Here is a 13,477-nt window from a genome sequence, read left to right as displayed (position 1 = left end):
TGATGTCTGGAAACCATCAGTGTATAGAGTTGTGGAAATACTAGGTGGTGTTGGATTTTAGGGATCTTTCTACATGTTAGGGATTTACCACATGTGTGAGATGAGTGGGCAGTGCGGTTTGATGAGGAATACATTTCTATGTTTGCATTGTCACTACTCTATAAATCCTCTGGGGATGTATTTATTTTCAGTCTAAAATAGATAATGCATAAAAGACTCAATAGAACCCTTGTTGTCCTGCCATCTTGCATATATTTGAGTCAGACTTGTATTCAGAACTGATATTTCTCAATCTTAAATAAGAAGGTAAAACGGTTCCAATTCTCAGAATCATGTAATACTTGGAATGACTTTTCCTACTGAAAAATCTACTCATATAATTGTACATGAAAATTACTGGTGAGTGTAATAGTCTTTTATTATGGGTATGTCAAGAACTGAGGAATCTATGTATTATAATGTGAAAAGTTGCAATAGTTCACCAAATATTTATGTATTTACACTTTTAGCATCTAACTAAATATTAATAAGTTTCTTTCTGTCCTTTTACTTTGCTTTGTTTGTTTATCAAAAAAGAGAAATCCTGCCAAAATTTACTTTGCAATATGCAGCTCTCAAAATGTCTAAGGCTACCTTTTCCTGTGATCTTAGTAAAGAAACATTTACAGCTGCCATCAACACAGACATTTCTCTCCATTAGACATTTGTTCAGTTAAAAAAAACATCAGATTTTGTCTTATCTGGACCAAGACAACATTCCAAATGAATACTTTTAATAAAAAAAAAAAAAGGCTTTTTGCATACAGAGGCACAGGTTTCGTACAAAAAAAAAAAAAAGTGACAAACATTTTCAAACTCAGAGTACCATGCCTTGTAATTCAGTGACATCTCTAGAGCTGCTTTAAAGCTCAGCATTAAATATTGCACAATAGTCATTAAAAATATACACACACATAAAGGCATTGAAAACTAAAGGCATTTTTAAATATGGCCTTGTCTACTCTGTTTTTAAATAGGAGCACATTAACAATAAGATGATCCTCTTCATCATTTCAGCTCTTTAATCTGCTTTAAGACAAACCATCTCACCATCCTCATGCTGGAATTCTGCACAGGCTCATTAATGGCGCTCCCTCAAGGGCTGAGGAGGCCCGTCTCGATGTGAGTCCTGTCAGAGACTTTGAGTTTTGTTTGGTTTCATGAACACTTGTCTTCATAGGGCTTTACTTCTGTATATGCATGGCAGGATCATCTTGGACAGTAGGCTGGAAATCTTTACACTTGGCACATGTTTCTAGCGTACAGTCAGGAAGCAGAGACACCCAGGCCATGCGCAAGTGCCATGGGGTAGCTGTGAGCTGTAGAAACGGCAGCGTGAGCCATAGCTGGGGTCGCAGGTGAGGTTGCACCTGCACTCATAAAGGATCTCCTGTGAGCGGAGTCAGCTTGCTTCATATGTGTGACTCTCCAGTGTGCGACATGGTCCCGGACACCTGGGAAACGGTTCGAGTGATAGTCAGACAGGGAAGGGAAGATCCCCCTTGTTCATATGCTTGTCACAGGCACATGTTGATAGTTCAATGCTCCGGCTCATCATCATCTCCCCACCACCCTCGCTCAGAGATATTAAGAAATCACTCTGTTCCTGCCTAGCATCTGAAAACACTCTCTGCACCTGAGCTCACACCTCCAGAGTGCCAAGCAGGGTAAGAGCCTGCACTACACGCTTAGCTGTGCTTTAGAGAAAATGTAGTTAAGTAGTCTATAGGAGCAGGACGAAGACTGTGAGTTTCATAGTGCACAAGCATCTGAAAGCAACCTCAAACGTTCATGTCATCTCTGTGAGAGTTCATCTCTGGAATAGACAGCACAAGCGGGTGAGGTGTGCATGGATCCTGTTGTCGTGCCCGGTCATATTAGATTCATCATCTGTGGGGTCCTATTTTCCTATCCACTTATATGGTAATACACAGGACAGTTACCTTATTGGTAGAGACATAACTGGGCAAAAGGCAGTTCTATCTGCCTCTCTTTGGGAAAATGTGAGTGCAGATCAAAATAAAGTCCAGTTATTTGCCATTTAATACCATTTTTCTTAGATTTCGCTAGTTTTTCCAATCATATTTTGAAACATTAGTTTGGCTATTAATATCTGTTTTTTTCCCCTGTATTCAGCAGGCTGTGCTTATTCATTTACATCCAGTGCATCTGCCCTGACTTTGCTCTGCTCTTAATCCTGGTGGCTAGGACACTCCGAGACAAGCTACTACTAATAGAAAAAGCAAGCTTTACATTGCACTAGATACATTCAGTTCAGCTGCACAAAAACAAAACAGCAGGTTCAGGTTTTTACAGCACGATCAGATTTGGCTTTGCAGCAATATGTTCTGGTTGACTAAATTAAATTAAATGGTCCACTTGGTACAGATTATTTAGGACAGATGCTGAAGCAAACACAGACGCTAAAGCTGATGAAACACTATCTAATAATGTTTGTTTTATTTCTTTTTTCTCAAGGAAAATTAAATTGAGACCAATATATTATTTTTTTGGAAAGTCCTGTTTGTAATATACATACTATTGCTAACTATTACCAGAAGAAAGGTAAGAGAACATAAAATTTAAAAGTGAATGTACCTGTGATTTGCTGAACTGGTTTGTGCTGAACTCTGTGTATGTCCTCTTCTGTGGTTCACAGATGCATCTCAAAATTTTGATATATTCATCTCTTACCTAACGAGAGAAAATGGGGTAGTGTAGAGACAGGGAGAGTTTAGAGGAAAAATATACTACAGGACTGTGCTGATTGTGAAAGTAACAAACTTAATTCAACATTTCCAGTGCTTTTTTAAATGCTAAATGTCAGTCAATATTAATAACCCATATCTTAGCATCGTATCTTCACTTCTATCAAGCACTCCTCCGCATGCTTCAGCAGTAAATCTGTGGACTCACTTGTCGACTGAGTAAGCAGTGCATGGTGAACACCAGCACCCCCTGCAGGCTGTTGAGTATAGTGAAGAGGAAAGACAGGGCCAGCATGCCTTCATCAAACTGAAAACAGCCAAAGATCCACATGGTGCCAAGTACACACAACTGAGCAATGGCTGTGATTGTAAATGTCCTGTAGGGGGAGATAAACAGGCTGTGCTTGAACACATATTTATAGGATCACATATTTTTATAGATAGATAGATAGATAGATAGATAGATAGATAGATAGATAGATAGATAGATAGATAGATAGATAGATAGATAGATAGATAGATAGATAGATAGATAGATAGATAGATAGATAGATATCTCTCTATAGATAGATATCTCTATTTTTAGATATATATATATATATACACACACACACATCTATCTATCTATCTATCTATCTATCTATCTATCTAGCTCATTTGCACTCTATCTATCTATCTATCTATCTATAGATCATTTGCAAGAGAGAGAGAGAGAGAGAGAGAGAGAGAGAGATGTGTATATATATATATATATATATATATATATATATATATATATATATATATATATATATATATATATATATATATATATTAAAAGCTGTATATATAGGTTTGAAGATTGTGAATAATTTGGTTTTAAAAATGATAAAAACTTTTTCTTACTTAATTTTATGCAGTTTGCTTAAGTCTTGACTGAGAGAAGAAAATTTCTCTGCCAGCTTCCAAACAGTTATCAGGAAGAAGATTGCATTTACCTAGCATGGAGAGAGATTTAACGAGAGAGAGGGAGCGTGAGAATAAGAGACAAACTCTTTTTGAAACAAAACCCAGTTTAGAGTAGTGTCGAGCTTCCACATGCTCATTTACACTTACAACAATAATGACACAAACAGGGCCGAAGAAGCTCCAGATAAACCCGTCGTCCAGGCTGAGCCAGCAGCTGACAGCAGATGGGCAACACATATTTAATACAATGAAAACACAACATAAGGACCCTACAGTTTAGCCTGCCCACGACAGGTCCGGCCCACGCCGGCCTTCGCACAACTCACTGGCGCCTGGTGCCGTATCCCTTGGCGTGGACGGCGGCAGACACGGCGACGATGAGGGCGGGGACTCCATACCCACCGGCTATCATGTAGAGGGGCCTCAGCGTGGTGTTGAAGACCAGCACCACCATACGGAAGAGCTGCACGCCCTCCAGGCACATCCAACAGAACGCAGCCAAGAAGAAATAGTGGAGCAGGCCGGCCACGAACGCACAACCCACCTGGAAAGGCAGCAGAGGCGAGGCAGGACAGGAGGGCTGGTGTTCAGAGGGGGGTTTTACTCAGTGGGGGTCAGGGGGGAAAGGGGAGGGGGTGCCACTCTTTCTTTAGGCCAAAAAACTCATCCCAACATCACAAAATACGAATTTGTAATTGGTAGAGAATTCATATGAGCAGACTCGCAAATAAAACTATACTACACAACACTTCATTTACAGTTCATTTAATGTGAGGAATTTCACGTCCAGGCCAGGTCCTCCACTGACCTGCACATTTACAAATTTTCCTTTCTCTTGCACATCTGATGCCACTCATGATGGTTCTGATAATTATCTGATAAGGTGAGCTTCGATCAGGCATGCTGGGAAAGTTCCAAACAACGCAGGCTAGTGTAGCCCATATGAGTCGAAGGTTGAAATTTGAAGCTGAATGTCTGCAGAATATTCATGACAGGTCTGCTCGATATTAAAGGTACCTGGTTCTCCGTTTGGGTGATGCCAGTGAGGAAGATGAGGTCAGCGATGAAGAGGCTGATGCAGAGGTGCAGGTGGATGGTAGTTCGGGTGCTCTGGATTGAGCGGATCAAGCCAAAAGTCAGTATGGAGATGAAGAGGCAGACCAGCGATAGGGACAGCCCCACCCAAGTGATCAGCTGCAGTTCGAATATGTCCTGAGGAGGAGAGAAAGACGTAGAGTCAGATAAACGACCATAAAGGCATAACTATTTAAGTTTTTTACTGATCTCACCTACAGATATCACTGAAATCTCAAGGTCACTCAGGGGTGCAACATTTGCAACAGTTCAATCCTTTGTAAAACTTTGTCAAATGTCACTCTTGATGAGGCTTGATGTATTATATACTGGTCAGATATGTACAGATCACTTGTTTCATGGCTTCTGTGCACACTTAAAACAAATAATAGAAATATTTCTCCTGGAGATCTACAGCATCTTCCTTTGGGGTTTAAGAAGATTAGGTTACCCTAATCTAAGGTATGTGGATCTGACTTTCAGTTGTTATTGTTGGAACTAAACTGCAGGAAGGTTGGCCTCCAAGAGGGGCACTGGAGATTGCTGGTGCAAAGCTAGCCATGGTCCACCTGACAGTTTAGACTAAAACAAAATGTATTTTCTTAGATTTCCTAAAATTTGCTGTTATCATTTGCAAAGGATAAACAGCCACACCACCTCCTGCTCGTAGAGTGCCATTAGCACAGCGAAACTGCTGAGGTGGGTACAGGAGCAGACTGTGTGGTTGTTGCTGGACTTGACCACAGTGCAGCCCGATGAAGACCAGGCTCCTCCATCCAAATTGGAGTCCCAGAACACACAGGTTTGGTTCCCCACTGGAACCTGCAAGAAAGACAGAAAGTTATACTTGGAAGCACACACTCATCCTGTATATTTTCCATGGAAAATGGACAAGGAAGAAGAGAAACCACCACCCTCCCCAAAGTATAAATTACAGACACTTGATATATCATTACCAGGAAACAAAAGTCCACGGTGACTATACTTACTGTTGCTATCCCAACCTGGCCTTTGTTTGGTAAGCGATTCTCATATGAGAGAAAACCATATAGTATGATCTCCTAATTCTATCTTGTCATATATAATCCTGAAAAGAGGATTTTTAAGTAGTAGTACATAGTGTTGCACCTCCAGATGAGAGAAGGTAAGAATGATTGGCTTCTTCAGATTGGCTGTGTGTGGGTTGGTGACCACTACAGTCACTACTCTTGAGTTTATCTTGAACTTCTCAGCTTGTTGTGTCTCCAGCCAGTGGAAATAGTTGTTGACCAACGTGTGCAGGTTTGTGTAGCTGAGCAGAGATACGGTGGCAATTCCTGTTCAACGATACATATTTTTCAGAAACATATAAGAGCTGACAGTGTCTTCAACTGAAGTTCACTGTGAGTGAACTGTACCCAGGTATGAGTCTCCTGCAGCAGTTGCCCAATCAGATTGCAGCTGGATGTCACTGGCGGACAAAACGAGTGGTCCGTCTGGGGCAACTTCACTTCTGTTGACCAACATCGTGACGTCTACAGACAGAAACAGCATGCATGGAATTATTTATATCACAATCGCTGTGTATCATAGATCAGTTTGCAGTGTGGAGTCTGTATAGTGATGGCTGGCTGAATTCACTTACATGTTTGAACAGATTTCTTGGTGATGTTGTCCTGCAGCACGTATCCTAATAATTTCAGTGCATGCTCAATCATACTCAACAATGCTGTCACTTTCCTGTTATTATTCAGGAAGCCGTCAGACACGAACCTGTCTATTGCATCCAGGAGAATCTATGGATTGGTAAGCCAGAACGCAAGTTAAAGAGAGAGGAGAGAGTGAGTTTGTAACAAAGCAAATTAAAATCCAAGTTCTCTATCTCTCTATCTGAATAGCTTAGTACACACAGCTACCTGCAACAAATCTTTATGCACTGGCTCCATGTTTCCATTCCGCTTACTCAGCTCCAGACAACGGTTTCTTAGTTTGGCCAGAGTCTGCTCCAGCTCCACTGGAACCTGTGGGGGCCACAGACAGAGAAGGAGTAGGATGGTCGTCCACGAGGTTCGGCGAGTTGTGATAGTCTTGTATGGATCTGCATTGTACTTCATTCCTGCTCCAACAAGGACCAGAGTGTTTTACAAGTATTACCCATAAATCCTGAACCATGGGGCCTGATATCATTATTCAGCTTCCTATATTTGTTAAGAAGGAGAGCTGTTCAGTGAACCGAACGGAAGGTGTGCAGATTGGGAGAAAAGCCTGAGCCAGGCCCACTGTATGGCCTCAGAGTGGGGGCCAGTACCAAGGCACTGAACAATGGGCTTACAATGGGCTTAATTTATATTAGTCCACCTAGAGTGGTCTGCTGAGGATCTTGCCATACCTGCATGGTGCTGCTCTCATTTAGAAATGCATCGCACTGCAGCTCTAGGGAGAAAACACAATGTCACATAGCTAACATCCCAATGTACAGCTAGACAGAGAGATTTATTACTTGGCTTTGCAACAAGATCTCGATCAATACACTCCAGTAGTAAAAAACGCTCTGGAAGGCTTTACCACTGCATCAGGGGGTTATTGCCATGAATACAGTTTGACATTCAACAGTAGGCTACGTGAAGTAGAAACAGGACAAAAAAAAACTATTAGTAAAATTAATTTGCCCTGTCTCCAGCCTGGGTCACCGGTGCAGTAGAAGCTGCCACTGGTGTTATGACAGGTCGCATTCTCCCCACATCTCTCATACTCACATTCATTAATATCTATCAGCAAGGCACAGAGGTGAGTGTAAATTTATCATGAATGAATTTAACCAACATCTATGCAATTAATATAATAAATTCTACAGTTATATAATATTATAGGATTTAGAGTACAATACAATATATAATATTTTTAATAATCATTTTTTATTATCTTAGAAAGCATTATGGTCTTGTAAAAGAGTGACTCTTCAGATCACCTCAGTTATGTTAGTTGGGAACTGTGCCAATCTTGTGATGTTGTAATAAAAATACTCCTGTGGGATTTCTTGGTTTTTACTGTTTGTTGTTGTTGTTTGTTTATTTGGAAGTTGTCATCTGGGTTGGTGTAGTTAAACCCCAGGGAAGGAAATACAACTGATGCACTAGGTGGCCCAGTCAAATTATTGCAGAGACATTGTGTCTAGAAGGCCTTACCCCTGCATCTCATGGTTGGGATTCCATAGTTGGTGAACCCTTCCCGGCACACACAGCGGTGGCCTTTGGCAGCCATTTCACACACTCCGCCATCCCCACAGATAGTCTTGTCAATCACACACACATCTTGAAGGAAATGGGTAGATCAAAAGAGGTTTACGGCCACAGAATTAAAGTAGAACCATTTTCACAGTTTAACGTCTAAATCCCAATCAGTGCTATGTAAGCATATATCTGAACAACAGCCTAGCAGAGTGTTATTGTCATGAATACAGTTTGATGTTCAACAGTAGGCTACATGAAGTAGAACCAGGAAAAAAAACAACTTACGTTTACAGGAACCATTAGTGAAATGAATTTGCCCTGACTCCAGCCTGTAGCCTGGGTCACAGGTGCAGTAGAAGCTGCCACTGGTGTTATGACAGGTGGCATTCTCCCCACATCTCTCATACTCACATTCATTAATATCTATTAGCAAGACACAGAGGTGAGTGTAAATTTATCATGAATGAATTTAACCAACATCTATGCAATTAATATAATAAATATTCACTTCAGGTGATTTTATTAATGATTATGGTGGAGGTAAATTATGTTTGTGAATTCTGTTTTTTTACGTAAATTGTCTTTCAATGAAGACAATTTAATTTATGTAACAATACCACTTCTCTGAATCGTCAGATCACACAATTATGCAACAAACCGCATAAAGTTGAATGTCGTAACACACATCATTGCTACAGTGTTTGGATTCGTGTGAAGCTACTTGCACATTTTACCATGACATTTTACACCTTGGGTTGCATTAAGTGTCTTCTTGTCATTGCTGGGTTTGAAACCAGGTTTATACGTGCAGAAATAGGAACCAACTGCATTATTGCATTTAGAATTGGGTCCACATAAGTCTTTGACTTCAGAACATTCATCGATGTCTGTTAACAGAAGAAGGTCACAGATTTAAATTCATCGTCTTTATTTCTGTACAGGGAAGATCCACCATGCTATAGATTCACTGACCTCGGCATCTCTTGCTGCTGCTCTGGGTGAAATTAAATGTCCGAGGATACGTCTGGTACCCTGGTGCACAGTTGCAGTAGTAGCCGCCATTTGTGTTGTTGCACACTGCATGGTCTCCACATATTGGGTTTTCAAAGCCACACTCATCCTCATCTGTTTCAACATTAAAAACAGTCTTTGCATAAGAAATTAACTTGATGATGAATGACAAAAATAGCTTCAGTTAAGGAACGTGTGTAACATGCAGCGTTCAATAGCAACTTAGTACATTGACCTGTGGTCAAAAATATACAGAACCTGTATTTGAATTAGTCTGTTATAAAATTACATTTAACAACAATGAGTCGCATTCACCAACTGTTCTTAAGAAGAAACTAAAAAGAAAATCTACTCACGAAGATTCTGACATTGGCCAATGTTTTCCTATTTGGTGTTTGTTCTGAGATCAGAATCTACACTCAAGAGCGCACTTACACACATGTGAGCACTGACATCTTACAAATAATTGCTTGTTATGTTTTCTTCAGTTCTACAGTTATATAATATTATAGGATTTAGAGTACAATACAATATATAATATTTTTAATAATCATTTTTTATTATCTTAGAAAGCATTATGGTCTTGTAAAAGACTGACTCTTCAGATCACCTCAGTTATGTTACTTGGGAACTGTGCCATCCAGTAATCAGGGAAGTAAAACAAATCTGTCTGCATTCTGCAGTAATTAAGAAAATTAGACTTGTGAGAAATAAAGCAAACATTTTTCAAAAAATGTGGCCAAAATGGGCTTTACAAATGTGTGTGAGCACACAGCCCTGCAGTCTCATTCTTCTGTATGGAGATGGACAGGCCATGTACTATTGGTAATTAGGAACAACAGGGATGTGTTTTCAGTGTACGAGGAGAATGGGAATACAGATACGAACAATTCTGCTGTTTAAGAACACGTCATAAACCTGATGTAGATTTTTAGGTCCTTTCTCAAGAACAAATTTAAGAAAAAACTTAGGAAGATATTGGAGAATGAGGCCCACTGAGTATTTAAAGGTATTTTTTATACATATGCTATAAGTGACAGGACTTGTCCATACCTAAACATTGAATGCCTATCTTCTGATATCCATGTCCGCAATCTTTCATCGAGGTCATTTCGATCAGTGAGGCTAACAGACCTGTGGGGGAATGTGTTTACAGTGTGTACGTGTTTACATGTTTATAGTGTGTACATGTTTACATGTTTACTGTGCTCTCAGCTCAGCTTCTGTATGCTGGCATGTACCTAAATCAATACATGTAACAAGTACATTAATTCACTTTGTAAAATAATTCATAAATCACCATAGATACCACAAATCATTTGTTGCACATTTCATTTTCTGCAAAAAGAAACATGATTTCAGATTTGCTTTCAGATTTATTTTATCCATTTGAACTAGACCCTTATCTATCTGAGGAGAAGCAGGAGATTCACAGACCCAACAGATCTCCATATCACAACAGATGCCTCATTTCTAAACATTTCCCAGTCTTACTTGAATTATTATCAATGTCCCTGAAAATGCCTCCACACAGCTCAGTCAACCCTGACCACACAATTGAGTGCCACTGGTGTCTGTCTTTGGTTCATTATGCCCTTGTTTTGGTCATGTTGCTGGGGTCCATCAGCTGTCGCTCTAGCTGCCAGTCTGTTTGAACAGACAGATCTTCTGGATTTTGTCCTGGACTGAAGCCTGAGCAAACAGCTGCCCAAAGGATCAGTAATAAAAAAAGCCTCTTTTTCCTCGTATTGTTCCTGATTCAGCAGCACAGCCAGTGCCTGATGAGCCCCCAGCCAGCCCTTCCTGTAGGCTGTGGGAGAGCAGACAGCTGGCAGGGGCTTGCAGGGCACTGGGGTGTGACATCCAGACAGATGGTGGTAGGGCAGGCTGCACTGAAACATCAGCAGTGATGAGGCATGACCATGTTAAACCCCCTACACCTGTACTGGGCAGTGGAAGGTCACTGGTTAAGGTACTCAACTCCTAATCGGATCAATGAAGCTCCACCACTGCCAAGTTGCAACTGTTGGGCCCCTGAGCAAGGACCCTCAATTGCTCAAACGTTTTACTCAGCCATGATTGTAAGTTGTTTTGGATAAAAGTGTTAGCTAAATGCTGTAAATGTACTGTTAACACAGTTAAATAACTATATTATGCCGTACTTTCATTAAGAACAGACCACAATAACAGAGAGAAAAAACAAGTGTCAGTGCTGTGACCTAGATTGAGAAATACAGTACTATGCAACAGAATACAAGACCAACCCCAGTGCTAAACAAGAGAACGAGTACAAATAAAAAATCTTACAAGTGCATGAGTTGGTTAAATTTAGGTGTTTTTCAGAGATGAGTCTAGCATAGGACCGCTACCTATGTGGCATTTGGCAGATGCCCAGAAGAGCTCTGCATGTCGGAGTAATGTAATGGTGAGCGATAGGGAGGCGGACGCAGAAAACGAAACTATGGAACGGAACTAAAAAAAACACAAAACAGGGAAAACATGGAACCCAGAAGCTGGGAGGGACTGATCATGACAAATACTCAGAGACCTTTTTTCCTGCCCTTTCTCTTTGATGTAACAGTACTGAGTACAGCTTTTCTATTCTCATTTGGGGGGCAACAGCACAGGGCAGTGGGAGCTCAGTGGTTAAGCTATTTGACTTATAACTGGAAGGTTGCTGATTCAAGCCCCGCTATTGCCAAGTCACCACTGTGGGGCTCCTGAGCAAGACCCTTAACCCTCAGTTGCTAAAGTTGTCCTCAGTCATAATTGTAAGTTGCTTTGGATAAAAGTGTTGGGTAAATATACAGTAATATCACTAAGTAGAAAAATGGTAATATTGTAGCCATCATATTTCAACATGGATGTCATCTCTTCTGCCTGAGCTGTGCGTTTTTAATGCGACCAGTGTGATATGTTTTTGCTTTTTTCCTTCAGCGTCATAACTGTTCTTCCTGAATGGCATCATACCTCCACTCTCCCACGCCATGCGGAGATATAAATGCATCTCTGATTTCCTGTGCTCCCCCAGCTACACCCACGCTTGCTACCTCCCATGTGGCAGTGAGCTCTTACCCATCTCATTTTGTTTTTCAGTGCTGCTGTTCTGATTACATTTTGGTAAAGCCGTAGGAGACACGCTCATAGATTGACAGACTGAAAGGGGGACAGAGAGAATGCTGTATAATAAAAATAACGATGATAAAACTCTTCTGTAAGAATGTGAAAGCTCTGGGCGAGGAGCGCAGGCTTCGTTCCCTAAATGTCAAAGATGGCCAGCTGCCAATAACCTTTTCACCTCCACTGAAACAAAACTCATGACACACAAGTGCAAGCAAAAACCAACAACAAAGCAAATCCTTCTTAGTAGCTAAAGTTAGGTTTTCTTCTGTGTCACTTCCTCACACAGTTGAGAGATATGTGCTCTCAGAGCTGTGAAGCAACATGAACATTCGCATACGCGCTTTTGAAGCACAATAGTTTCAAAAGCAATTGCTTCATACATTTAACTTTTAAGCTTTTCATGAATATCTTACCAACCCACCAAGTCCAGACCATGTTATTACTGTTACTATTATGTTTCTTACATTAGCAATGAAGTATAGTATTGATGTTAACAGGAAATCTGTCATTCATAATTACACAACTACAAACTGAGAAACCCTCCAATGTTCGACAGTCTTGACTACAGCCTAGAATACATGGAGTCCAAAGAGATTTGGAGTGTGACTCACCCAGACACAGCAGATACAAGCCTCTCATGGTGAGTCGATCCTGAACAAAAGCAAAGGTCACAGTTTAATATTTGTTTATAAGCGCATCCATTAATTAATGTAAAGAGATCTCTTCAGATGGATCAGCCTGCTGTCTCTTTCTGGGGCTTCCACCAATCACCAAAGACTGACTCAGTCTTCGTATCTATCTGCTGTCTTGTCAAAGGTACAGAGACACAGTTTTAGTGCAGTAAAAGGAGACTGAATGGTCCCTTACATCAATGTCCCCCAGACTTGAGCCCTGTGTTTACTGGACCACAGAGATGAAACAGTGGAGTGTCGTTGGGAGAGCAGACGAAGGGTAGAACTGAGCCACTCCCCAGCACTGGGGGAACTGTAAGCCGGAGGGGGAGGGGAAATGACTTTATAACACTCTGAAGCACTTGGAAAATAACAGGACTTAAAATAAATTGTGAAACACAATGATAATAACATGGATTAACATGGCCCTTATTACTGTCTTATAGTCTTGTCCATTTTTAAAATGTGTATCAGAGATGTAGAAAAGGTATTATAGTCAGATGAAGCATCTCTCACTGTATTCTCAACAAGTTGAGAATTGCATGTAAAGTAGACACAGGCCTGAATGCTTGACCCGTCCAGTGAAGGGGTCCGGTGGAACTATAATGCCGAGGGGACGTTTGCTTGTATGGTTTTGGTTGACTTGGTTGACTCTTGGAGGGAAAGTTACTGCGAATCACTGCAAAGTAATTTT

At 40.7% G+C, this 13,477-nt stretch overlaps 1 protein-coding gene across 1 annotated transcript in view; it reads right to left on the bottom strand.

The window, feature by feature from the left end:
- Positions 1 to 321: 321 nt before the first annotated feature.
- LOC113581852 (adhesion G protein-coupled receptor E1) overlaps positions 322 to 13,477 on the bottom strand; it is a 29,317-nt gene continuing 16,161 nt past the window's right edge. The window contains 20 exon segments of the mRNA XM_035525086.1: positions 322 to 1,493; positions 2,638 to 2,733; positions 2,956 to 3,124; positions 3,633 to 3,724; positions 3,843 to 3,909; positions 4,022 to 4,239; positions 4,713 to 4,907; positions 5,427 to 5,591; positions 5,898 to 6,085; positions 6,167 to 6,283; positions 6,394 to 6,544; positions 6,665 to 6,769; positions 7,138 to 7,181; positions 7,934 to 8,059; positions 8,264 to 8,401; positions 8,713 to 8,865; positions 8,951 to 9,103; positions 10,043 to 10,123; positions 12,724 to 12,763; positions 13,014 to 13,096. Coding sequence (XP_035380979.1) covers positions 1,452 to 1,493; positions 2,638 to 2,733; positions 2,956 to 3,124; positions 3,633 to 3,724; positions 3,843 to 3,909; positions 4,022 to 4,239; positions 4,713 to 4,907; positions 5,427 to 5,591; positions 5,898 to 6,085; positions 6,167 to 6,283; positions 6,394 to 6,544; positions 6,665 to 6,769; positions 7,138 to 7,181; positions 7,934 to 8,059; positions 8,264 to 8,401; positions 8,713 to 8,865; positions 8,951 to 9,103; positions 10,043 to 10,123; positions 12,724 to 12,763; positions 13,014 to 13,096 — 2,423 coding nt within the window. The 3' untranslated portion in view covers positions 322 to 1,451.

This window comes from Electrophorus electricus, chromosome 4 (assembly GCF_013358815.1).
Source record: "Electrophorus electricus isolate fEleEle1 chromosome 4, fEleEle1.pri, whole genome shotgun sequence".
Taxonomy (NCBI): Eukaryota; Metazoa; Chordata; class Actinopteri; order Gymnotiformes; family Gymnotidae; genus Electrophorus; species Electrophorus electricus.
This window is presented reverse-complemented; position numbering and strand designations above follow the sequence as displayed.